Source organism: Vanacampus margaritifer, chromosome 13 (assembly GCF_051991255.1).
Source record: "Vanacampus margaritifer isolate UIUO_Vmar chromosome 13, RoL_Vmar_1.0, whole genome shotgun sequence".
In the NCBI taxonomy this organism is placed as follows: domain Eukaryota; kingdom Metazoa; phylum Chordata; class Actinopteri; order Syngnathiformes; family Syngnathidae; genus Vanacampus; species Vanacampus margaritifer.
In genome coordinates, this window is record NC_135444.1 from 17,974,915 (window position 1) to 18,001,622 (window position 26,708).

Genomic DNA, 26,708 nt, shown 5'->3' on the forward strand with positions numbered 1-26,708 from the left:
GAAAGCATAACCAGCAAGACTCCATGCTTTAATTCACGCGGTGCTGCTGTTTTGGTTAGCAAACTCAAACTGAACATGGTGTAGGTGACGAACCTTTGCAGTTGATGTCCAACGTCCTCACCTTGGACGTGAGGAGCTTCCGAACGGTGTCCAGGTCTCCATTCCTGGCGCAGCACAGAAACTGCTCATCCGGCTCCGGGTCGTCCATGAACACCTGAAGGCCCCACGGCCGACAAAAAACGATAACATGATGATTCCGGGATGACAGTGTGTCACATTCAAATCATGGGACATTTAACCTACAGAAAAGCATCTTTCTTTTTGAATTTTTTGACTTCACTAAAACCTGGCTTGAAACTCTAACCCTAGTTTGTAAACCTAAGTTGAAACCTTAACCCAGGCTGGAAACACGTTTAAACCTTTTTTTAAACCAGGGCCCGACTAATATGGATTATTTTTTTTGACTGATGCAAAAAATTCGATTGATCATTTTTGTGTTTTTGTAATGTTTGAATGTCCTTACTCTTGTCATATTTTGTAATGTGTGTATTAAAAAACTAAATGATGATTTTGGTATATAAAAACTATACTATAAAACCCTAACCCTAATTTGAAGCTGTAAACATTGCTTAAAACTTAGTTGTTATTCTAACCTTCACCATAACCCAGGCTGAAAACATTACTTAGACTCCTGAATCGAGGTTTCAAACCCTATTTTAAAATCTAACCTCACGATTAATACCTTAATTCGAACCCTTCATTGAAACCCTAAACATTTCCTAACTGTAATTTGATACCCTAACCACAGTTTGAAACACAAAATCTTTGGAAATCCTAACCCAGGCCTGAAAGTCTAATTTGAGAGCCGGACATATTTTTTAACTTATATTTGGAACCCTAACCCTTGCTTACAACCCTAATTTGAACCCCTTATGCTTGAGTTTAAAACTAATTAAAAAAAATAATTTCCCATAGCACAAACACGTTAAAGGAGGACATAACCTTTGGTACTGCACATGTTGCCCAGTGACACAAGACTCCACATTTTAATTTACATGGTACTGCTGTTTTGGTTAGCAACAATGTTCAAAGTAGCGCAACCATTATTATTTTTTAATGCTGTGAACAAAAGCTTTGATGAGCTGTGACGATTACATTTCCTACCCTGCCACTAATTTGGTGCACTATTTTTGAGGAAATAACGCCGAAGCGTGATTGTGTCATTTTGGAGAGGACGCGAGAGGAGCAAAGTCACATGAGAGTCATTTGTCGGTCGGCGAGCGCCTGATAGGACGAGCACAATGGAATCAGGAGGCTGGAGGGTAACAGGAAGTGCAAGTCCACGTGAAGTCTGACATGCTGAGAAGGTCACATGAGCGGCAGTAAAATCGATCAAGTACTGATGACAAAACGGTACGAGAAATGCTCAAACTTGAAGATTAGCTTGTTTATTAGCATTAGCATTAAGATTTAACATAACTGCTCAAACCAAAAATATTCCAGATACTAATTTTGCACATCATACATATATAACATAATGTATTAATGACCTGTCTGACATAATGAATTAATTATTAACAATTAATCAGTGAATCAGAAAAGTGAAAATACATTTTTTACGTCTATCAAGGCTACTGCGAGACTTCTGTTCCTGCCAATACAACATCATTTTAAGGTATCGTGTACTAGTGGAAGCTGCCGATAACAACCATGATACTTAAGGGGGGAAAAAAACTGACATTGATAAATCCTCCTCGGCAGTAGTTGGCGCTAGACTGCGGCGGTTTTACACATCAGCAAATCATTATGTATCTCATTCACAGTTTTTTTGTTGTGTGAAAGATAATATTATAAACTAAATACACGTATTTATGTTACGTTACCATTCCCTTGTACAAATTAGTGACATGTCTACATAGATTCAGTTTTGTGTTTTTTGTTGTTTTTAGTGCATTTATATAGCGCTTTTATCTAACCAAAACTATATGTAAGGTTGTAACTGTGTCAACACTAACGGAATTCTCCAATGACGTTGATAAATGTGCCTGTTGTTTTGACCACCAGTTGCTGACAGCTAAACTTCCCATCGAGGCATTCAGCAAATGCAAAAAGTTAAACACCAAGAGAAGAAAAATTCCCTGTGCATAGCACAACTAATCACATTGTTCCGCATTGTTTTTTTCTTTCTTTGCCTTCTGCAAATGTCATTTTGATGCTATTAATCTGATTATGGGGGGGGATTTGTGGCGAAATTGAATATTTATGTCCTATGATTAAGGATGTTGGGTAAATGGCAGCACACAGTTATAACTCATGTTTCTATCTGCGTGTAACTGTCTTGATTGCTACCATTTATTACTCTTGATGAGGTTAGATGAGATTCTTAATTCTATACAGGGACATATAATTACGGACTCATTGCTGATCACATTTCGCAATATGCTAACTTTATTGTTAAATTCATGTATTTTATTTCCTAATATGTTTTGCTAAACTTGGATAAATTCTTCTTCTTCTTCTCCTCCTCCATCTTCTTCTTCTTCAATGTGTCAAAAATGTTTAGCTAAACAAAGACATTATTGAAATGTGCAGAGTAATGGGTGTATTAATGAAATGTGTACATTTGGGACCTTACCATATTTTTTTCACAACTGCAACACCTCTACAAGTTAGCATTGATTATACTCTCTTAACAAATCTATTTATAATTCATGAATTCCGGCCCACCACTTACAGCAGTTCCACAAGTAAATTGCATGATGTGCAGCCACTACATTTCCATTTGCAACACTTTAAAAAGATGAAGTAGCCTGGAGTGATGAGGCAAGCACATGTTACAGAAGCAGCAGGAGTGGGAAGTGACCACGTTATTGTAATTTTTTTTAGGTATCTGCATTTTACCTCAGCGTTCATTTATTTGTACTTCCTTCAGATCCTTGTCCTTACTTTGTCAAAATCGTTACTTGTTACTTTTTCCAACGTAAAAATGTAAATAGAAAGAGGGAAAGTCAACTGGGGAAAAAAAACAGGGACAGTAGTGACATGGAGTAATGTGAAACAGGAAGCATTATGACTACGCAACAGATTCAAATAAGGAAAACATTCCTCATCCTTGGCTTTATTTAAGAAAACAATTTACAAGGATGATTTGCAGCGAAAAGAAAAGAAAAAGCTAAAGATAACAACAAAAAAATAATGATTTTAAATGAGGCGATGGATGGGAATAACTTGCCTTTTCAAATTGTTGTGTCATCGTTTTTAATGTTTCCTGGCTTACGTTTACCTAATCAATGAAGTTCTCACCTGCAGTACAGATTCCTTCTCGTCTTTTTTTATGTCATCAGATTTGGGAAAAAAATATGTTTATTATTACAAAAGCAATGAATAGAAGGTACAGATAACTGTTTAGTTGTAAAAACATAACGACTCAAGCAAAGTAAGATATCTGAAAAATATACTTAAGGACAGTCGAATTACAAAGTAGTAGTACTTCACCACTGGGAATTCTATTTCATTGGCATTCTAAAATTCACTTTTACTGATGTATTTAAACCCTAGGCGTTATTGTGACCATTTTTTTTTGGCTTTTTGTTGGTTCTGACCAAGCCATTTCAAAATAAAATACTGCCCACGGGTTTTAAACACATTTCAGAAGCTGTACTTTTTCGTTTTTCTTTTTTACTTAGTAAAGGACTTTAATCACTACTTACCAGATCAGTATTTGTTTTTACGCAAGTATCTGTACATATAAGCACACCGATTGAGTACTTTTGCCACGTTTGATCAAGCCACAACACACGTCAGAAACTCATCTTACTGTATTGTAGTACTTACTGGAAGTAACGAGGCGCTGAAATCCAGTAGTGGGTCAACTCCCTTTTTCGTGCGGCTGCATGTGATTTATTTTGAGCCCCCGCCCGAGCCCAGCAAATTATTAAGGCGCAATTACAAGGGTTCGCCTCAGGTACAACACCGAGCTCACCGTTGTAAGCACGTCACACACATACGCACGCGTCTCTGTCTTCTGTTTACATTCGGATCAGCTGATCTTGCCTTAGCGGAATTCATTTCAAGTAGCCTTTCAAATTAAGATGTTATTGCTTATGATTCGGCTCAAATGGGTATATTAGAATAATTTAGGAACTTAAAAATCGTTAAAATGGATTTATTTTCTCATATTTCATTATATTCTATTGTTTTACTCCTATTCAAACTACGGAAACGCGTTCAAAATTTTTATTTTATAGGGTCAAAGCGGAAAAATAAACACAATACGCTAACAGCTGTTTCTTCCCGGAAATGTAAGGCTCCTCGTCTTCACGCGTGTCCCCGATCACTCGTCGTCGTACAGTATTTCGTATTTTTCCAACTTATTAACTCTCTTTAATTAGTGTTTTTTCCCCTCACTACAAACTCGTAGTGATGTTTCGATGGCCGACACGATAAATACAGAAAATGAAGAAGATGATCTGCAGTCACAGGTAAGTGACGTGTTTAATCCACCTGGAGAGGTGTAATTTTTCTTTACTTTTATTCCCCTCTTTTTTTCCCGAGCGTGTAATGGTTTCATGCAACCTGCAGAGAGCGCGTAAGTCTAACACTTGTACTTTAAGCATGCTAAAGGAAGTCATGCAAGGTTATGTGATGGTTTGAGGATCAAGAAACTCAATAAAGAGGTCAAATTGCCTCTCTGAAGGGTGTATTCATTTGCAAATGCTGAATAACTGGGGGTGGGGGGTATCAAAGGATGCTTATTGTAGGTAGGTATGTGTATAAAAATTCAAATATTAATTTAGTTACATTAAATTAGCATTATTAGACATTGATATACTGTAAATATCATTTTCATATGACAAATATTAAGTATATTGTGACTGTTTAAAGCAGTTTCAGTTTTACTTTCTGGCCAATGTCTTAATGCAAAGTCAATGAGGCTCAAGAGTTTAGGTGTGACCTGTTTTTGTACAATCCTTCCATAACTTTCTTAATCTTTATCCTATTTTCACAAGACTGCTGTCATTGGAAAGTTTGCTACACACAGAAACAGACAACATATAACAATGATGGTAATTATTTCTAATTAATGAAGTAATTCTAGTCACTATGTGAAACAATAGGTACATCTGAGCATAATAACACAAGTCATAATAATTTGAAAACTACAATATTAAATTGAAATTTTCAACAGAAGAGTTCTGAATGCCTCAGTTTAATAAAGTAATTAATATATTATTAAATTATTAAGTAATTTGAATGCAGTAAAATACAGTAAATAAGGCAAAAATAATGACATTGTTTTTTTATTTCATTTTTATAATGGGCGCTCTGCATAGAAAAAAAAAACTGTACGGGTCCTTGGTGCAACACTAATCTGCCATTTGTGACAGTTTTGATGTCTTAGTTTCAGAGGATGAGGAGGTAAATATTGTGATGTGATTGATGTGTCATTGTCACTCGATTCAGATGGAGGAGGTGGAGGCTCTGTCGTCCATCTACGGTGACGAATGGTGTGTCATCGACGAGGCGTCCAGAATATTTTGCATCAAAATATCAAACCACATGGAGGAGACCAAACTGACGGCGTGTTTGCAGGTGCAGAGACCAAAATAAATAAATAAATAAACAGACATATTTTTTTCTGCAATCTGGATAATGACTCTTTTTTTTTTCTTCCCCCGTTCCTGCAGATAATTCTCCCTCCTGATTATCCCAGCGCTGCCCCGCCAATCTACCAGATCAAGTCAGTGCATTTGCCTTTCAAATTTAATTCTCGGGCGATCTGACAAATTGATCCGACAACAAGCCACTCGTCGGCCCCACTTGATAACCCTTGTGTTTGTTCTCGGCTTTTTGTAGTGCGGCGTGGCTGCGGGGCTCTGAGAGGGTTAGATTGGCCAACAGCCTGGAAGACCTTTATGTGTGAGTGCCTTTCTCTCATCTCTGGCTTTTGACGAGAGGGCATTACAGAAGCCCCCTGTGATTGTTCCCCGCCGAGTTGTACCAAATAAGTCACCCTGTTGAATATTTTGCAGGGAGCATGCAGGGGAGAGCATCCTCTACATGTGGGTGGAAAAAGTCAGGGAATTCATGCTTGAGAAAGCGCAAGACTCTGAAGCAGGTGAGATGGACAGGTTGGGGAAAGTCTTTTTGAGCCAAGATAGTGGAAAAAGAAAAAGTTCATCTTGTAGGTCATGTTGGTGAACCAGAATGAGAACACATATTTCTTAAAACAAAAACAAAAAAAGAGATCCCAAATTGTGTGTGTGTGTGTGTGTCTGGGGGCTTAACACATGAACATGTTCACATTGTTTAGATGTTCACCAGTACTTTACCATTACCTTGGGGTTGCAAATAAATAAATACATTCACTGATTTATAGCACATTTCATACACAACGTAACTCAATATGCTTCACATTCTGTAATTAAAAGCACAACATTTAAAAAGCAGTTACAGCAGTGTTCTAAGATGTAAAAGTAGATAAATAAAGATTATTAAAATTACTAAAAGCGTACAGTGCAAGAATAAGATTTTCGAGAAGAAAAAAAAAATTGACCTTAAACCGATTTATGGGAAAAAAGATCATCGTTTTTAACCTGGATTCAAAATTATTTACACGTTATTGGTATGTTTGGACTCTTTATACATATTATTCACTCGTATAATGAAGCATATCAGCAAATCAGGGGACCGTATTATACAGAAGTACAGAGAAGAAGGAAAAAGATTTTTAAGGGTAATTTTAATTTTTTTTAAGCTTGGGCGTATTTTACACTGGTGCATGTTGTTATTCACGGGATTTTACAGTAGAGTACTTTACAACCCCCCTTCTTTTTTTTTCTTTTTTTTTTACATGTGCAGATTGTAAACGAGGGCTGAACGATTTTGAAAAAGAAACTAATCGTGTTTTTTCCCCTCAATATTGCGATTAAGATTTAAAATGCAATTATTTTTCTCAAGGACCTCTTCACATGTATTTTATTTTTTTTAACAAACAAGCAATAAATTAATCTGTATTCCAATAAACAATTGTCAGATTTATTAGTTAACAAGTTAATAAGTTAACCATGAAGCAATATGAAAGACAATTTAAAGCTAGTGTGCTTTTCCTCCTTTTTAATGTACAAGTTATTCATGCGCTTCTGTGAACCACCTCTGTGACTCGGCCCATGTGTAGATATTTTTCATGCATTTCCATCAGTTAATGACACAAGGTGGATTCATGGCACCGTGTCAATGGGATACGCAATTCGCACACTTACCACGCAGCGCCTGCGAGCCGCCTCGCAATGCAATCTTCTTTCGAACAATCCCGCGTCACACTGATGACTCATTTGCATAAAAGATCCTGGCAACTAGTGGTGTATTGTGGTGCTTGAATAAACGGCGGCCTTAACGACAGAGAGCAGCCTCTCTCTGTTTTCATCCATACAAAAAAAAAAATTTTTTCTTTTTTGACTGAAATTCCCTGCTTTTTTTTCTTTTTTTTTTGTAGCATGGCATGGTCATAACGAAACGTGTTGCAAGCCTGTGGGCAGATGATCACAAAAGCCTGTTTACCCAGTGTCCGACTTTGAGTGACGGCATCACATTTAGATGAATATCTGCCTAATGGTTTCCTTGACAACATATTTTGAGATGGACTAGATACCCAAAATGAAAGATTTTGTACACCTGTCATTCTGAATCCGGTCTTTTGAGGGATGGCGATGCTGTTATCTGTGGGCCGATCCCAACGGAGTCCATTACACCGACAGACGCTCCTTTTGAGCAACAACCTCAGGGTGGGGCGGGGGGTGAAAGGGTATTAATGGCCTCCCGCCATTGTTGTGTGGCAGAGAACGTCCTTTTCTTGGGATTCATGTGGTAATAAATCTAACCCGAGATGCCTGATTGACAGCTCATGGCCGTGGTGCGCTTGAGGAATCGGCGGGAAGGGTAAAGGGGGCGTTAGCTGGGTGAGCGCTCTTGAATTAGTTAATGATAAGGGGCAAGTTTGACAAAGACCACATGAAAAGTAAAGACATGATATAATTGAAAAGTGAGAGAGAGACACACACAAACAGACAAACATTGAGAAAGTGTGTGAGAGTGAAAGAAAGTAATTTTGAGGGTAAGAGAATGTGAGAGGTGACGGAGCAACTTTCTGTGAAATAAGAGAGTACATGTGAGGGTCAAAGCGTGTGAGTGAGGAAGTGTGACAAAGAATGAGTGTAATAGGGAGAGAAAGTGTGTGAGAGAGGGGTAATAAGTGAGAATAAGTTAGTACGTGTGTGTGAGTGTAAATGTGCAAGTGAGTGTAAGAGTGAGTGTGTGTGTGAGTAAATGTGAGGATGAAAGAACGTGAGGGTAAGTGAGAGAATGTGACAGAATGAGTGTAATCGGGAGAGACAGCGTGTGTGTGAGATACATGTCATCTTGAGAATGAGTTGGTAGGTGTGAGAGCGAGAGTAAATATGCAAGTCAGAGTGAATGCAATTAAGTGAGAGACAGTGAATATGTGTTTGTGTGTGTGTAAGTTTGTGAGAGAGTAAATGTGAGTGTAAAATGTGTGAGTAAGGGTGTGACTGAGTGAGTGTAATTGTAAATTGTGAATGAGAGAGAAGTCATGGGTGAGGTTATTGGTTAGTCTGCTTCTGTGTGTGAGCGCAATCTTAAATGTGTAGGTGAGTTCAAGAGAGTGAGTAGGTTTGAGTGAGTGACAGATTACAAGTGAGAGTGATTGTGAAATTTGTGAATAGAAGTGAGTTTGAGAGAAACCGAGCGCGAAGGTGGACTGTTAAAGTTTCCATGAGATTGGGAAATGTGAGGTTGGAAAAAGTGAGGGAAAAGTGTGCGGCTGAAACATGGAAAGGATTGTGTGAGAGAGAAAGTGGGAGAGAATAAATTGTGCTTGCGTGTGAGAGAGATTAAATATGGGTGAGTTTAAGAGAGTGCGAGTGAGTGAGAGACAGTGAGCACTGTGTGAGAGCAAGAGTAAATGTGAGGACAAGTGAGTGAAAGAAAAGTAAAGGTGAGCGCGTGTGAGGAACGGTGAATGTGTGAGAGTGAAAGAGTATGAAGTTTGTGGCAAAAAGAACGAGAGTAAATGTGCACGCGAGGGTTTGTGTGTGAGAAAGTTTGACGGCAAGGGCAAGCGCAAGTGATGTGTGAGAGAGAGAGTGCAAGAGAGTAAAACAAGGAAAGAAAAGTTTGTATCTCATCAGATATTCAAACCAGGTTCAACTTGGTCGTTGATCATTTGATCGTGTGATGACTTAAATGCCAATTAGTGCCATAGTTTATCAAGAGCTAAAATTGCCCCCCTCCCCAAATACCCCCCCCCCCATCCCAAGCAACAGTTAATTGGCTGTGTGTGTGTGTGGCAAGATATGACAAAGAAATTCCTTTATGCCACCCAAGCGACTTTAATGCGAAAACAATTAAAAACACATCAATGAACAATGTGGTTGTCCCGGGTGACTCATCTGTTGCCTGCAGCGCCTTCACACACAGACACACACACACACACACACACACACACACACACACACACACACACATTTGTCTTTGTATCATCGTGGGGACATCTCATTGACATGATGCATTTCCTAGCCCCTTCCTCTAACCCCAACCATCACAAATGATTGCCTACCCCTATTCCTTATCCTAACCTCAACCATAACCCAATTCAAACCTAAACTCTAAAACCAAGTCTAGACCCTCAAAAAGAGGTCTGAACCACCAAAATGTCCCCACATTTTCAAGTTGGTCCCCACAATGGTAGTTAAACCTGCAAAAACATGCATGTCTGGGCCCCACAATGTAGCAAAGACAAAACCACACACACACACACACATTGAGGTACACGCACACACCCACACACCAGTTTTACAGTTTTTTGCTATAGTTTTTATTTCACTTTGACTTGTTTTTCAAATTCAGTTAGTAAGCGAGTTAGCTTTTAGAGCGGCTTTGCTAGTTTGTATTCCTTTGAAAATACTTTATTTTATTTTAGTTTTTATAGTTTTAGACAGTGTTAGTTTTGTTGTTGTTTTTTAATGTATGTTTGTCCGGGGATTTGCTGGCTACCAAATGAAAGAAAGAAAGAAAAAAAGTATGTTTCTACCTTATTCCGTTCTTTAGTAATCACCATTTGAAAATAGGTAATTAGAGTGACATTGAGCGAAAATTGAAAAGATAGGGAGAAAATTAGCTTTTTGTGAAAAGATACATTTTCTGCTCAACAGTGACTTTGACACTAATATTTTTTGTTTAGTGACGCTTTGTGAATTAGATTTAATGTGACAAAAGGCTTTGATCATTCACGTCACCCTTGAAAACGTTCTATTTCCTAAGATCCGCCATGTTTCACTGCAATTGCATACACCGGCAAAACATTGAAAATAGATACAATGCTGCCATCTGCTGGCCATAGTTGGCTATTTTGTGTTTTATTTTTATTTTTTTACACCCATTCACAAAAGGAGCGCTGCACAAGACGTTGCACTGCCCATTAATGGAAAAAAAACTTAGTAAACGTCATTTAACGTTTTTGGCGGTATTCATTTGGATTTTAGTAAACGTCATTTAACGTTTTTGGCGGCATTCATTTGGATTTTAGTAAACGTCATTAAACGCTTTTGCCGGTAAAAGAGTTCAGAACATTTTTGACTTGACTTCCCCTTTTAAACAACCTCACACCTTAAAACCATGCGCGAGAGAAAGCACAACTGGATTATTCAAAACGTGTTCCATACTTTCCCAACTTCAGTGGCGCAGTCAACGAAGGTGACCCTCACCGCAGAGGAGGACGTGGACGACGAAGATGTGCCGGACTTCACATGTTTCACGCTGTGTGCAGAGGAGGCGCAACACTTTCCGGAACACGCAAACGGTACGGAGATCGCCGTTCATTAAACACGCACCTACAAACACAAGTAAGCACTCTCAAAAAAAAAAAACATTTGAACCCGCATTTAAACAGTTGTTGATATATCCCGACTTAGATGAAGAGGTGCCCCCGATCCAACATGGCGACTGCATCACAGATCGCCGCAGCACCTTTCAGCCTCACCTGGCTCCTGTGGTGACACCAAAACAGGTGACTTTAAACAATACACACACTTTCACACACACAAAGTTACACTCATTGGACTTGATTTCACCTGCATAATTAAATGAGAGTCATGGAAATGTACTGGAGGAATTAAGAAGTTATCGGAATACGCAGCTTCAAAGTTCATCAACATGAGGGAAATGAATGACGAATACAAAAGACATCTTAATTTTCGGCTCGTGTTTTATGCAAATGTATTTTTGTCAAATGAAGCCTGGCTAATACGGAGATTACCGCAAAATTGACGCACAGGAGTCATTTGAGGGGATCCGGAATTTTGTCAACACAAGACAAGTTAAGGTTTCCGGTAAGGATTAGGGTTTCAAATGAGGATCTCAAGGCAGTGTTAAGGTTTCTAAGCGAGGTCCAGGGTTTCAATTCAGGATTTATCCCTAATTGGGGTTAAGAATTCAAATTTGTTTTTTAACCAAAGGATAGGAGAACTTCAAATTAAGTTTCAAGCCAAAGGTAGGTTAGTTTATTTAGTTTAAATCAGAAAAGCAAATACAAATAAAAAATAATAATAATAATAAAGTGAATGTTTCAATCGGATTAGTCTTTCAAATAATAGTTTAAACCAAGGATTAGGAGGACTTTTTTAAGTCAGGTTATGGGGTTTCAAATTAGCATCTCAAAACAGGGTTCAAAGTAAGTTTCAAGTCTGGGTTACATTTTCAATTTAGAATTTGCAGTTATGTTTTCAAGCCAGGCTAAAAGTTTCAAAGGAGACTTTTAAGCCAGAATTAGGTTTTCAAAGTACACCCATGTCCCTGGGATTGCGCAATTCCCTTTATGCACTATGCTATCAGTGTGCCTCATTTGTCACTTAGGCAGAGGGGAAGAAAAAAAACAACCTATGTTGTCATCCTTCAAAATGTATGATTAACATAATCCATTTGAAAGCTTTCCTCATAAGTGCCATTCAGTGATAACAAAAACAAATAGTCTGTTTTTGTAGCTGCTTCCTGGAAGTATTCAGTTTGGCTTTTTTTTTTGGGGGGGGGGGGGGGGATAATTTGTTCCACCAGCTTGCCGACTGCTCCGTGTGCCATTTTATTGCTCTTAGTGGCTTCTAATGCGCATACGCGGTGACTGTGTCTTGCTTTCTCGGGAGGGTAAATGGACTTTGGAGTGTCATATCTATTCCTGCGTAGTCATTTGTTGATTATCAAGAGGCTACAAGTATAAATGCACATTATTCACTTAGTCATTCACTATCCGATGGACACCAGGATTGGGAAATGAGGCCCTTGTATCAGGAACATTTCCAATCTCGGTTTCAAGATAGTGTAAGGGGTTCACACAAGGGTTAGGGGTTCAAATGATGGTTTTAAGTATGGTTTAAGGTCACAGGCAAAGGTTAGTGATCCGAATTAGGGTTGTAAACAAACGAGGTTTCAAATGAAGGTTTTGAAGTGCCAGGGATTTGAAATTAAGGTATCAAACAAGGGTTAGAGTTTTAAATTAGGGTTTCTAACTAGAGTTTGGGTTTCAAATTCAGCCCTGAAACAAAGGTTAGAGATTAAAGTTAGGGTTTCAATGTGTGGTTTCAAATTGGGCTTTCAAGTCTGGTTAAAGTTACAAATTAGGGTTTTAAAAAAAAAGGTTAGGGGTTTGAAGCTTTGGCTAGGGTTTCAAATAAGTGTTTAAAGTCTGGTTAAGGTTTAAAACAAGAGCTAAGGATTCTTTTTATTTATTTTTTTATTTTTATTTATTTTTTATTTTTTTAGAGAGCTCAGTATTGTTCATTCTGTAATTTTACCGATTTGACAAGTCATCATCATTGCTCTCTTTTTTTTAATTTTATTTTTTATATTAAAAAAAACAAAAAAAACAAACAAGGGCTAAGGATTCAAATCAAAGTTTCACGTTATGTCATGGAAGTAGGGTTTCAAGCCTGGGTTAGGCTTTTCAAGCAAGGGGCGGGGTTTTAAATGATAGTTTCTAGTTTTCAAATAAGGCCTTCAAACAAAGGGCAGGGATTCAAATTAGGGTTTGATTAGGGTTTCAGTGTGTGGTTTAAAAGGAGGATTTCAAGCCTGGTTAAATTTCCAAATTAGGGTTTCCAAAAAAAACTTTACTCATTCAAATTGGGGTTTTAAGCCTGGGTTGGGGATTCAAAGTTTGGTTTCAAAATAAGGGTTTCAAGTCTGGTTATTTTTTTTAAGCAAATGTTAGGGATTGAAATTGAGGTTTCAAGCCCCAGGTTAGGTTTTCAAACAAATTTTAACACAGATTAAGGATTCAAATTAGCATTTCAAACAAGAGTTGCTATGTAAAATTAGAATTCAGAAGTTTCAAACAAGGGTCAGGGTTTCCAATTATGGTTCCAAGACACAGTTAGGCTTTCAAAATAAGCTTTCAAATTACGATTTCGAGCCTGGTTAAGGCATCAAATTAGGGTCTCAAGTCATCTTTTTTTTTTTTTACCTCTTAAGTTACTTGAAGGTCATCACGTTTACTTTTTTGCATCTTGTGAACACGTCAAGCCCCCCCCCCCACCCCCCGAAACAAACCTCTCCCACTCCTCCTTAAATCGTCATCAGCACCACAAAGCTTTCTTGTTTTCCCTTTGGCCCGTGCGTGCGTGACACATTTCTGAAAGGCGTTTTTTATTTAGAGCGCGGCCGGCCCGACGCTGATGCTTGTTTTTACGGCTCGCGGCAGGTCAAAGCCGTGCTGGAGCGGCTGTACGACAACAAGAAGATTGCCAGCGCCACTCACAACATCTACGCGTACAGGTCGGTGACACCCGCATGCCTTTTCCTTTCCTCCAAATGTCGCGCAATTAAAGGTCAAAAAACAAATGGCTTGTCTTGTGTTGCCTTTTTGTGTGGATTTTTTTCCCTTTTTTTTTTTTTTTGCATGCTCTAATGAGGTGTAGTAGCTGAAGCGCTGCCTGGCTGACCGGGGAGGAGTTGCTGACATTTAAAGCAGACTTCACTGGCGGTGACAAGTTGATAAATAATTTTTACACTTTGTGTGTGTGTGTGTGTGTGTGTGTGTGTGTGTGTGTGTGTTAGGATCTACTGTGAGGACAAGAACAGCTTTTTGCAGGACTGCGAGGACGACGGCGAGACGGCAGCAGGTGGCAGGTTGCTCCATTTGCTGCAGGTGAGCATTCCATTAGGCACGCACTCACTCTGACGAGGACTCTGTTGCGTGCTGGAAACGCACGGACGAACAGTTGGTGCAGACTGCATAAAAAACAACAAAAAAAACAAAACAATTGAAGTTCAATTTTCCAAGATCTCATTATAATCCTAAGGGCATTTAAATGCATCTACTATTTAAATGCCAGGGGATTTAAAATTGGTCTATTTTCAAGGGGAAAGTTGCAATGGTACAATAATAAAACTGAAAGGGAAATAATAAATGAATAAGAAAAATATTTAAAAAAATCTTTTCATGGACTGTCAAAAAAACAAAACAAGTTATTAAACATACAACTTACCATTATGCTGAATGTAATGCAAAAAAAAAATGTGGTTCAATTTTCCAAGGATCTCATCCTAATCATAACGGCAATTAAATTTACCTAGTTGCAATGGTACAATATAAATAATAATAATAATGATAATAATAATAATAATAATAAATTAATAATTTAAAAAAATATATATATATTTAATGGACTGTCAAAACATAAAAAACAACAACAAAAAAACAAGTTATTAAACATACAACTTACCATTATGCTGAATGTAATGCAAAAAAAAAAAATGTGGTTACATTTTCCAAGGATCTCATCATAATCCTAACGGCAATTAAATTGACCTACTATGTAAATGCCAGGGGGGTTTAAAATTTGCCTATTTTCAAGGGAAAAGTTGCAATAGTACAATAATAATAATAATAAAAAAATTAAAAAATATTTCATGGGCTGTCAAAGCAAAAAAAGAAAAAAGAAGAAATTAATAAACAAATTATTAATAATACAACTTACCATTGTGATGAATATAATGTAAAAAAAAATGTTTCCAAGGATCGCATCATAATCATAATAACGGCAATTATATTTATCTACCATGTAAATGCCATTGGGATTTAAAATTGGCCTATTTGCAAGGGAAAAGTTGCAATGGTAGAATAATATTAATTAAAAAAAGAAAATAAATAAATGAATAAGAAAAGACATCTTTTTTAAAATATTTTTATGCCGTCAAAGCAGAATAAATAAATAAGTAAAAACGTTACAATGGTAGAATAATATTAATTAAAAAATAAAAGAAATAAATGAATAAGAAAATACATCTTTTTAAAAATATTTTTTATGACGTCAAAGCAAAATAAATACATAAAAAAACAAAAAACTAAACCATTAATCATACAACTTACCATTATGTTGAATGTAATTGTTGTAGCAAAGAGTAGAAGTAGAAGCAAAGAGATAAATCCGTGTTTCAAGTGAGGCAGTTTATTTTGTCTCTTGATTTTTTTTAAATCTTGGATTAGCGTTAGAATCACATGACCCAGACGAGCAGTTTAACATATTGCCCGGTACCAAATATCCAACACATGCCTTGGGGAACCTCTAATAGACTCAGAAGCAAAGTTTTGGCTGCGAAACAAATGAACAGGGTACAATTTGCCAGCTGCATCAGAAAGAAAATGTTTGAATTCCTAATTGCGTCTGTTCCAAGCGCCACAGCTTGTTCATTTCCACAGTCTGCCGAACCTTTTAAAGTGTGATTGTTAATGAGGAAGAAGCTCTCCGCAGCCTCCCACGACCCGCTGCTCGCTCCCCGCGCTAATTTGCTGACCTTTCAAAAGTGGGTCGCGTTCTACTTATGGATATTTTATCCGTAGTGCACTATAGGAATCTCACATAAGCTAATAATTTATGGGGGGGAATCAGCCCCAAACAATATTGTTAGGTTAGGACCATATTTGGTATAATGAGTCGATCCACAAAAAAAGTCTCAAAATCGGCCATTTTGTTTTGAAGTAGCCAGTTATTATATTTTTTTCTTAAAATATTTCATTACAATATTTACGAAACGTTTGTGTGTAATCAGTTTTGATGACATCATTCTTTAAATACAGTACAGGAACACTTGGGGCATACGGTAAAACTTGGAGAGAATTTTATTTTTTTTTAAGTGTAAAAATAATTTATTTTTTGTTCAGTGTACAATACATTGTTGTTTTTCTTTAATGCTCACTGCCATTGACGTGTATACCTGTCAATTACAATTTTCCTGCTCACTTTACATTTTAGGCTTGATAGCTACTTTAGTTACACACAACCACCAGTAGATGGCAGCGATACACTATTTGAGATATGACAGTTAGTTTGCGAGTCCACTAGGAGAAACGACCTAAATCTAATTTTGTTCTACTTAATTAAAAAAGAGCAGGAAAGGCTGAATCATTTTTTTTCCCCGGTGGAAGGAGAAAGTCTTTTTTTTTTTTTGGTGGTAGATTTGGTTTGTGTATAATCATTGAATTATTCAAAATGCTTCAAAACGGCTGTCAGTGAAATGAATGTTTTTTGGGGTGCCGGAATAAATGAATGTCATTTAGATTCCTTTCAATGGGGAAAATTGATTTGATATTAACTCATTCACTGCCATTGACGGCTATAGACGTCAAAAATTCATTTGAACTATTTCTATTAGTTTACATTTTTTTCCCACTTTTGTTAACAAGAGTATCAAAACCTATAATTTTTTTTATTGTATTAAAACAGATTTAAAATGTGTGATTAATCGTCAGTTAACTAGTGAAGTCATTCGATTAATTACGATTAAAAAATTTAATCGCCCTAACTTTTAATAATCTTTTCTTTAAAAAAGATAAAAAAAAAATAAAATTAAAAATTAAAAAAAAGATCTAAAATTAGGGGCAGCAGGCGATTACAATTTGTATTTGTAAATATTCACGTGACTTCACTTGTTAACTCACGAATAATAACACATTTTATATCTGTTCTAAATGTACAAAAAACAATTCCAGGCTTTCCTACTCTTGTTAACAAAAATTTAAAAAAAAAAGTTAAACTAATAGAAAGAGTTAAAATCAATTTTTGACGTCTATTGCATTGAGTTAAGAGTAATTTGACTTATTTGGTCACACTATGAAACTCCTAAGTCAAGTTACCACAGTACATGCAAATATTCATCACAAGTAGTTCCACAACTTGCAGCATTTCCATATTGTGTAACGTGACAATCTGTTCCCTGGCAGAGTTCATATTAATCTTCTCATTTCTCATATCAAAGATGTTTTTTGTTTGGGCTGCTGTTGTCAGATGGCATTGTGATTCACCATCCCACGCACACACCAGTAATTGTCAAGGCATTTTGTGAATCTGCGACACAGAAGGCGAGCGTGGAACTCATTATGAAGACGCGATAGTTTGAAATGATTACAAAGTTTTCTTCGCCGGGCTCGTTAGGCGAAGTTGCTGAGTCACGTCGGGTGAGCGTTGTCATAGGTCACGTTCGTTTGCGGCTAGCGGATTAAACGGACGTCCAATCATTCTTTTGATTCTTGACGCTGGAGCGAGGGGGGGTTTGACCCCCACTTGACACGATCGCCATGACAGGAGATGTCGTTTGACGACTGCGCTGCTCTCCTTTGGTCAAAGTCAGCTCACTCGCCCCTTTCATTTCATTTTCTTTTTGATAACAGGAAAATCTTGGATTTCATCCATTATGCATGTGGACGTCTAAGAAATAACATGGAGCTTGGCATTGTGAATTCTTTTCATGCGACTTTGATGCAAAATGTGCTTTAACATTTGATTGGTACATATGTGGCCCTCACAGGACTTGAGTGTGTATAAATATAATAAATTCACCACTAGATGGTGCTAGGGATTAGGGCTGGGAATCTTTGAATGTCTCTCGATTCGATTCCGATTTTTTCGGCCTGTGATTCGATTCAGAATCGATTTTCGATTAAGAACGATTTTTAATTCAAACTGATTTGATTGACAATGATTTTTGCATCAATCTATAGATGTGACACTCACGGCGCGCAGAGCAATTTACATCAAGTGCTTTGGCATTAATCTGTTCTGCTCTAATCTCATTGCTCTCCAAGCAAGCCTTTCTTCCCGTTTGCTCATTCTTGATTGGTGCTTTTCCGCCACTGAGCATCCAAGTGCACCGCGATGAATAAAGTAAGTCGCTGATTAATAATTTGGGTTGCCAGATGTGCAGTCGTCCCCGCTGCTCCTCCCACGGCCGAAAGATTGGACTCTTTGTGTGAGTTGAGCATTTTTTTTTAAAGCGGGGGATATCCTGATTAGTGATTTACTGGGACTTTGATGAGAGGATTAAAGTTGAATCCATCTTCAGCGGAGCTTGTTACACGGCGGGAATCGTGCGTCTTCATCGCTGATGCCGATGCGATATGCATCTGGATACGTGGCCGACCAGACGATATGTGGAAAGCTTCTCTGATGCAATGCACTCCAATTACAATGACATACATATGACATCATTTGATCCTCATTTCACATCACAGCCCTACTTTCAAGTTCGGTTTCTTCATCTCGCTGTCCTATATTTAAATCGAAGTTCATGCACACGTTAAAAAAAAAAAGTTAAAAATGTATTTCATTTGGCAGATGGTGAACTATTCATCAAAAAGAGGTTTCAAGCTCTGTTTGTTGCCATTCTCATTTGAAGTTTACTGTCAAACGTGTATATTCTTTATCCTCTGTGAAGAATGACTAATATTTCTGCGATCTTACAGAGGAGCTGCAATGTCTGTTGAACTGAAGCAAAAGCATATTTTGATTTGTTTAAATTACTTTACAAATTTATAAAGCACAATATAGAGTGCTGTTTTTATAATATAAAAACACAAACCCTTTTTTGGCGGGGTGGTGGGAGGGGACTAGAACATTAAAATTTCAACGAGGAATGATGATTTAATTGATTTAAGAAATGAGGCGTTTTTGAGCGTTGTCTCACAACTTGTATCTTAAAGCCCCAATGTAAACATTTTTAAAAATGCAATAAGTAGGACCTTGAAAAAACGCAGCACTTCACCTGCAGTTAGCTGACGCAGTACTAAGATTCACCTGTGAGTGGCAGCATAGTGCCACAGGGCATGAATGCTGCCGTTAAGGCCTTTATGTTCATGTTGTCTTCTTAACACAATAATTAATTTTTTTCTCATTTTGTCACTTTTTTAAAGACAATAAGGTGGCAGTGAACAGCAAAACTAGTAAAAGATGAATACCTACCTTATTGTCTTGATTTTTTTTTTTATATATATAAAGACTGCCAGAAAATACAAAGAAGAATAAAGAAATGTAAGACGTGCTAGCTACCAGTTAGCCTAGCTGCTAGGCTAACTGGTAGCCCAACTGCGTGTTGATCACACACAAAAGCATTCACCATTGCAAATATTGAACAGGTTTAACAATTACGGTTTGGTTTTCAGAGCAGATCTGGGACTGGGAAGACAAATCACTCAGCCCACACTACAGGATAATCGCTTAAGATAATCTTTTAGGGACATTCGATAATCAAGCCTCTAGTGATTCGGGGGGAAATGGAAAATGTTGGCTTCCTTGTCGGTATCAGTGTAGCCTCCTTTAGGCACCAATGTGGAACGGCGTTTGAAGACGAGCCACAACTTTGCTAGCTTCAACATAAGCTTTTGACATCTTTCTTTGTTTTTTTTTTTGTTTTTTTTAAGCATCCATCATAATTCAATCTAAAATTAGATCTGGAATGCAGTTTTTCCATATCGAGCCATCGCATCGCTGACACTTATATTGATGCGTATCAGTACCCCCCCCCCCCCCCCCAAACACTTCTCTACTGCATGGTGTGATTAACTTTTTTTTTTTTTTTTCAGACGTTATGAAAATGAACCGGCTTGTGACATCACAAAACAGAAAAGCTTACAACGGCTAGCTGAGACATTTTGGGAAATTATGTAGCAAAACCTTTACTCCTTAGACCCAACTTTTGGCACATCATTCATTATTTACGATTTACAGTCAAATTTCCAATATATATATATATATATATACATGTTTCCCACTATAGATTCTGGACGTACGTAACGTGCTGGTGGTTGTGTCCCGGTGGTATGGAGGCATTCTGTTGGGCCCTGATCGCTTCAAGCACATCAATAACTGCGCTCGAAGCATCCTGGTGCAAGAAGGATACACCGCGTCATCGGTGAGATATTTCCAAGTTTTGTTTTTTTTGAAGATGTCGGCTGCAAAAAGAAAACGTTAAGACCATTTAAGAGCTATTGAGTATCATTTCATGAGGCATAACACTGATTACCCTCGTGGAAAATGAGTACAACTCTCTACATGGTGTCTCAGAGCAATCAGATTTAGCAATAATAATGCAGGCAAAAAGCAATGTAGCTGTTAATGTACAAAATTGTGAGTGTTGTGCAAAACCACTCGAATAAGAAATTGTCTCACACATTTTATGGCATTAGAGATTGTTAAAGTTAAGGTGCAAAGTTTGGGTTTAGGGTTTCAAATTAAAGTTTTCAACTTTTGAAGTAGGGTTTAAAACCTGGGTTGGGGGTTAAAACCAGGGCTACATTCTAAAAACTGTTGGGGGGGGGGGGGGGGGAATAACCCAATTTGGGTCAAAAAGGGAAGGACCACCTACTTGGGCTTTCTGGGTAGTTTTGTACAAACTAACCCATTTTTTTTGGTGTTGCTTTAAACAAAATAACCCAATTTTTGGAGGGTTGTTTTGAACAAAATACTAACCCAACTTTCTGGTTCGTTTTGTACAAAATCTTTTTTTTTTTTTTAGGAAAATAACCTAATTTTCTACAAACTAACCCAATGTTTTGGTGTTGCTTTGAATAAAATAACCCATTTTTTGGGGGTCATTTTGAATAAAATAACCCAATTTTTTGGTTGTCTAGAACAAAATAACCCCATTTTGTTCAAAATAACCATTTTTTTATGGAAATTAAAAGAGTTGGGTTAATGAGACCCAAGTAGTGGATTGGGCCTTTTTTTCCTTCTTTTTTTAAAAACCCAAATTGGGTTATTTTTGACCCAACTGCATTTTGAGTGTATGTTTTGGGCTTGAAGCCTAAATTAAGTTCTCATACTGCATTAGGGTTTCAGGCCTGGGTTATGTTTTGAGATTCCAATTAAGATTTCATGTCTGTCTTAGGTTTTTTTGTTTTGGTTTTGTTTGTTTGTCACACCTGTATAATTGTTTTTAGGGTTTCAAGCCCATTTTAAAGTTAAAGTTTCCTGCCTGGGCTAGGGTTTCAAACACGGGTTTGGATTTCAAGACACGTTAGGATTTCAAATTAGGGTTAAGGGTTTAAAATGAGGGTTTTAATCCAGCATTTTGAGCCAGGGTTAGGGTGTCAAACCTGAGTCAGTGTTTTAAATTTGTGTTTCAAATCAGGGTCCGGGTTTCAAGCCTGGGTTTGAGAGGCTTTCAACACCAGGTGTTAAACTTTCACACAGGCGCTGTCCTGTGGCTCTGATATGACTTCTAAAGCCGGCAAAATGCCAGCAGACAGACCAGCAGTGAGTGCCGCTGTGTCATATTGACACAGTAATAGCATCGTGCGGCGACCGCAAAAAGGCCTCCGAGGCCGGCTGAGTGTCGGGTTCAAGGACCCTGTCGTGGCGGCTGCGTGACAAGTGGCGTTACCCCGCTGAGCGAGGGCGACCATTAGCGGACAGGTACGGCTTGCTCGGAAAAGGCCTCGGACTTTGAATGATGTTCAGCTGCTGAAAAGGAACCGCCGCCTTTCAAGAAAATGTCCAGGATTTAAGTTATTTAAGTACACGTATAGATACGGATGGAAAATGTTTATGTTAACTTAATGCACTCATTTAGGGGGAAGACCGCATGAATATGACTTGGGACTTGTTTGAGACTAGAAGGCCAAAACATGCATACTTGATCTCATCTCCGGCTTTGCCACTCCTCGCTTCAGGAAGCGCCTTCACATTCAGACGCCATTTTGAAAGCGTGTGCTTTCAGAGATCAAACGCTTCCTCTCCGAAGTCGTCGGGCCCGTCTGCTTTGAAGCCATTTTTATGTTCCGCAAACTTCTTTCATTGATAGCACGATGGAGCTTTTGAGCTGGAACATCACACGTAGATTAAAGGTAGTCACAAAAAAAAGGACTTCAAAAAGATGTCAGCTTACTGTTAAAAAAGAAAGAGGAAAAACAGATGCTTGATTTCGGCTTTAACGGCCAGCTGAGCGTCAAGCTGTGCACAGAAACAGGTGCAGGGCACTACCTGCCTGATAATGGCCTGGGAACCAATTTGAAGCATGAATATTACACTAGTCTTCTCCCTTGCTTGAATAACATGCTAGCAGCTAAACTCTAATTTCACCTCGGGTGGGCTCCAGTTCACTAATTAAAAAGCGATGAAAATATTTTTTTTTGTTGTTGCTTTAAAGCAGGAATTCTGCACAGACAAATGTGGGCCATTTAAAGCGGAGGCGGAGAGCATTTGCTAATGCGAGCCTTTTACTTTTTTCTCTCTATTCTCGCTCTCTATATTCATTTTTTTTTCTCAAAAAGTCTTATGTGTGTGTGTGCATTAATTTTGTATTATTATGGCTTCTTTCCCAAAAAAAGTGTTTTTTTCTCCTCCTAACTGACTTCTTTTCTCTCAAAATTGTAATTCTTCTCAAAAATAAGATTTTATTCTCATCTTTATTACGATTAATTTATTATGATAGTACTTTTTCTCCCCAAAAAATTTTCTCCTAAATTAGACCACGCTGTATTCGGATATTTTTTCGGGATAAAAAAAAAAACTTTTTTCCCTCAGAAAAAAATTCAAGTTTAATAAATATTCATTTTCTATGCACATCATTTTTTTTCTAAAAAATTTGGGGGAAAATAGCTATGTATTACCGGTAAACATTTCCCAGAGAAAAAAAAACTCATGTTTTTTTCCCCTTTAAAGTTATTTATTGCTCAGAATTGCAACTTTTCTAAACTTGTATTATGATGACTTTATTTCTTGAAATTATGACACACACAAAAACTAATAAAAATAGGAATTGTCTTTTTCCGTCTAATATATCCTAATATCTATTTCTCCCCCACCCCAAATTTTTTTTTTTTCTAAAATTTAACTTTATTCTTGCATTCATTGACCTTCATTCATTGACTGATTTTATTTTGCTCATTGTTCCCTCTCTCATTTGATTGGATTTTATTCTCCTAATCTTTTTTTTCTGGGGGTCTTATTGCAACTTTTACAATTTAGTCTTTTTTTTCCCACTTTAAAAAAAAAATCTCCTAGCCATTTTTTTCCTTGGAATTTTTCTAAAGCGAAAGTAAAATTATGGCTTTAAAAAAATCTATATTTTAATTATTATTTCATAGCAAATGATATTTAAAATTTAGATAGAAGTTTATGTGGATTCAAAACTCCATGTTTACACTAAGGTCGCCCTGTCAATCAATTTTGACTCTTTACAAACCTCTTCGATTTTGTATTTGGAAAGCAATCACAGGCCCAATCTGCACTTTTAATTGCATCTTGATTCTGCGCTCTGCAAAACGCCGCCGTGGCGCCGGGACCTGTGCGCTTCTAGTGTTGCGAGATAAATAAGTCACGCTCCTCATAGTTCCCCGCACGGACTGGTGCTCCAGGTAGCGTCTGCGGCGAGAAGAAATTCCTCAAGCGTAGCCAGATACCCGATTGGCTAGCATCTGCCTCGATTATCCAGGTATTTACTTGTACGCCGTGAGCCGTCCCGAGGCTCCCGGGCGGAGGTAATCGATAAAATTAATCACAGTGCTGTTGTTTTTAGCACACCGGTGGCAACAATATCAGCCTTGTGGCCCATTTAAGTGTCCCGATTAATGTGATTAATTATATTTACTCGGCAATGACACGCCACGTTGGCCTAGTGGGATTAAAACGGTCTGACCAGGGTGCATTAATTAGATTTTAGAGCTGCCTATTTAGTTAAGGAGAAATTAAAATAACACACCAATGTGCCAAGATATTTATTGGCGCAATTGTGATTTACGACCGACGTAAAGCCCCCAGAAGAACGTCGACATGCCCATTAGCCTCGCTTTTGTGTTTACTGCTGAGAACTGCCCAACCGGTATCGAAGGACAATCGCTAAAAAGAAAGAAAAAAAAAATTGAGAATGTTATTTTGTTCCAATGTAGCAACCAGGTTGTGCGTTCAAGGTTTTAATCAGCCCCAGAGCGCAAGTTTTACTTTGCCCTCCTCAGGATTACTTACAGCAAGGTTGGCAAATCTATAGCTCGTGCATTGGGTTGAGCAATAAAGAATTGTAGCAGGTATACATTTCTGCCAGTAGAGGGCGCCGATTAATCTTTTCGTTCGTTGCCATAACTGTTGTAACGCATGTCGAACAAATCACAAAAGGAGCTGAAAAGATACCCCCACTCCCACGCCCCTTCTTGTTTTTTAAAAGCCCCTAAAAGACTCAATTTGTCAATCAATTCTCAAACCTTTGCAATGAGAAGCGTATTGATTTCAACGGCTGTCTGATAAATGATGGAAGATACGGCTGCGGGCGAAGGTGAAATGAGCTGTCTTCTTGTAGGCTTTGTGAGATTCCCTTGGATTATTTCTCTTCTGTCTGCTGGCTGATATTTTCCATCCAACTGGGGTCAAAGTTCACGCTGGTACACAGGCCCGAGAGGGGCTTTTGTAGAAAAACGCTCAAGGAGTGCAGTGTTTGATGCATTTATGGGCATACGTTGAAGAAGCGACACGGGCCAATCAGTAGGTTGTAATTAACATATTTCAGCGAGACGGCAACACAGCAAGCGGCGAACAGCCCCGAGTGTTTGTCAAAAACTCTCAGGCGCTCTGAAGCGCCACTCTAAAAAAGAAAAAAAAAAGCCAAGTGGGGAACACTAATGTAGCATAATCATAAGTCCCTAATAGGATTTTTTTTTTTGTTTGTTTCACAGGATGATGTTGCCAAATCAGCGGCGAAGGCAAAGCGGCTAAAAAGCAAGAAGACAAAATGATTATGCCGAGGAAGACTTTTAATCAGGTTCTGTTTTTACAGTCTTTGTTGTTTTATTTTGAAAAGAAATTGAAATTGAAAGCATTTTAGTAAGCATTAAAGGCCTTCCGCATTTCACTTTCAGCGTTTTCATTCGAACACACAATATGGGTTTGGAAAATCTGCGGAAGAGGAAAAAAGGTCCATAATATTTACATAATATTTGCAAATGAGATTTTTACAAATAGTCTATGCAAATGGGAATCATTTTCAAGTCAGCAACTATTAGTGAATTAATTAATGTTTTCAAACAAACCTTCCAATGATAACAGTATTTTTTTTCAAACAATTAAAATACTTTTTTTTTTTTTTAAATGCACTGATCCAAATTATTATGTACAGCAATGTTTCAAAACATTTTATAGGTTGTAAAGAGCTGAAAATAGCCATTTGTTGAATTTGCAGCTTTAGGAGGTTGTATTTGCTAAATTTAAAAAAAAGCTTATTTCAATCCAAAACATCTTAACAGGACAAGTTTCATTTTAGCTCAGGACCTCAAATTTGGTCGCGTCTTTGCAATTTTGTGACAAAATGTGACAAAGTGATTAAAAAATATATATATATAAAAAATTGCGCAAAAGTTGCTGTAATTAATCACGAGTAATTTTTTTTACAAAGCAGTATATAAAACTGAGTTATTTTTTTAAACACTTTATAAACATTTAAATGAGTTAATTTGAAATGAGTTTGAATGTGATCAGCTCATTCTAAACACAGCCGCATCCCCACTTATAAGAGGGTGTGCACACTTTTGCAACCACAATGGGTTTTTTTTTTCTCCCCTAAATTGAGTTGTACAGGTTATTGTGGGAATAAAAAAAAAAAAAGAAGCTTTATCTTGGTCTCACAAAAACATGACATTTGAACGGAGGTGGTTCGACTTTTCTACATCCACTGTAGTTGTACAATTGATGACTGTGGTTGTACTCATTAAAAATAATGTTAAGGTTGAGTTTTTTTTCTGAGCAAAGCGGCAGTTTCACAAATGATGTAAAACTGTGAACGCTCCAATAAGTGTCATTGCGGGGGCTCACTTTGTCCCCGTCGGCACCCGTTCCCAAACCAAATGAGATCGTCGCTCAAATTTATTCCGAATCAGATCCAAGTTGACTTGGGAGAAGTTTCTTGATGTCCGTGCATCCGCGTGTCATCATCAAGTGTTTTTGCATGCGGCGTGGGGTCTCACTGTGGAGGGGCTCCCTCACCTCTCTTTGGATGTCACTTCATCACTGGGAACGGGGAAACATAAACTGCATATTAAAAACGCTCGCTTGTTGGCCTAAGGCAGATGCCGACTGTCTCCTATAAATATCCGCGGGTTCGTCTGCGGAGCTCTTCGCCCTCACGGGTCCTTCTTTAAATGTTGATTTAATTCAGCGTTTAGTCATCTTTGCTCCGAGGGAACGAGGGGGGAAAAAAAGCTTAAGGATGGCGCATTCACTTCGACGTGCAAAGTTCATGTGAGAATAATTACAAGGAGCTGCGAATACGCCCCCACAAGCTTATCATTATCATCATCATCATCATCATCATCATCATCATCGTGTCAGCCCAGATTTTCTCCACAAGCTTGTGAAAACCAATACATGGACTGGCAATACTATGCA

General features: G+C 37.8%; 2 protein-coding genes across 5 annotated transcripts in view; one reads left to right on the forward strand and one right to left on the reverse strand.

The window, feature by feature from the left end:
- The window catches only part of osbpl1a (oxysterol binding protein-like 1A), a 44,901-nt gene extending 40,884 nt beyond the window's left edge, over nt 1–4,017 (reverse strand). For 2 of the 4 annotated variants that reach the window (XM_077585055.1, XM_077585052.1), the window contains exons 1-2: nt 3,835–4,017; nt 94–214 (exon numbers count right to left, since the gene is read on the reverse strand). In XM_077585055.1, coding sequence (XP_077441181.1) covers nt 94–208 — 115 coding nt within the window. In that variant the 5' untranslated portion in view covers nt 209–214; nt 3,835–4,017. Of the gene's footprint in view, nt 1–93; nt 230–3,833 lie in introns of all 4 variants that reach the window. The other 2 variants (XM_077585054.1, XM_077585053.1) reach the window with 2 other exon arrangements.
- Nucleotides 4,018–4,300: 283 nt separating this feature from the next.
- On the forward strand, nt 4,301–25,179 carry impact (impact RWD domain protein). The gene is made up of 11 exons (XM_077584439.1): nt 4,301–4,481; nt 5,464–5,592; nt 5,688–5,740; nt 5,857–5,919; nt 6,033–6,118; nt 10,754–10,876; nt 10,989–11,083; nt 13,766–13,839; nt 14,122–14,212; nt 20,116–20,250; nt 25,004–25,179. Exons 1-11 carry the CDS (start codon nt 4,431–4,433, stop codon nt 25,061–25,063), a joined length of 960 nt encoding a protein of 319 aa, XP_077440565.1. The 5' UTR covers nt 4,301–4,430; the 3' UTR covers nt 25,064–25,179.
- The last annotated feature ends 1,529 nt before the right edge of the window (nt 25,180–26,708 follow it).

Coding starts and splice junctions, on each gene's coding strand:
- impact (XM_077584439.1), top strand. CDS start 4,431: ATGGCCGACACGATAAATACAGAAAATGAAGAAGATGATCTGCAGTCA. Junction 10,877..10,988: donor CTTTCCGGAACACGCAAACG/GTACGGAGATCG, acceptor ATCCCGACTTAG/ATGAAGAGGTGCCCCCGATC. Junction 14,213..20,115: donor GGTTGCTCCATTTGCTGCAG/GTGAGCATTCCA, acceptor TTCCCACTATAG/ATTCTGGACGTACGTAACGT.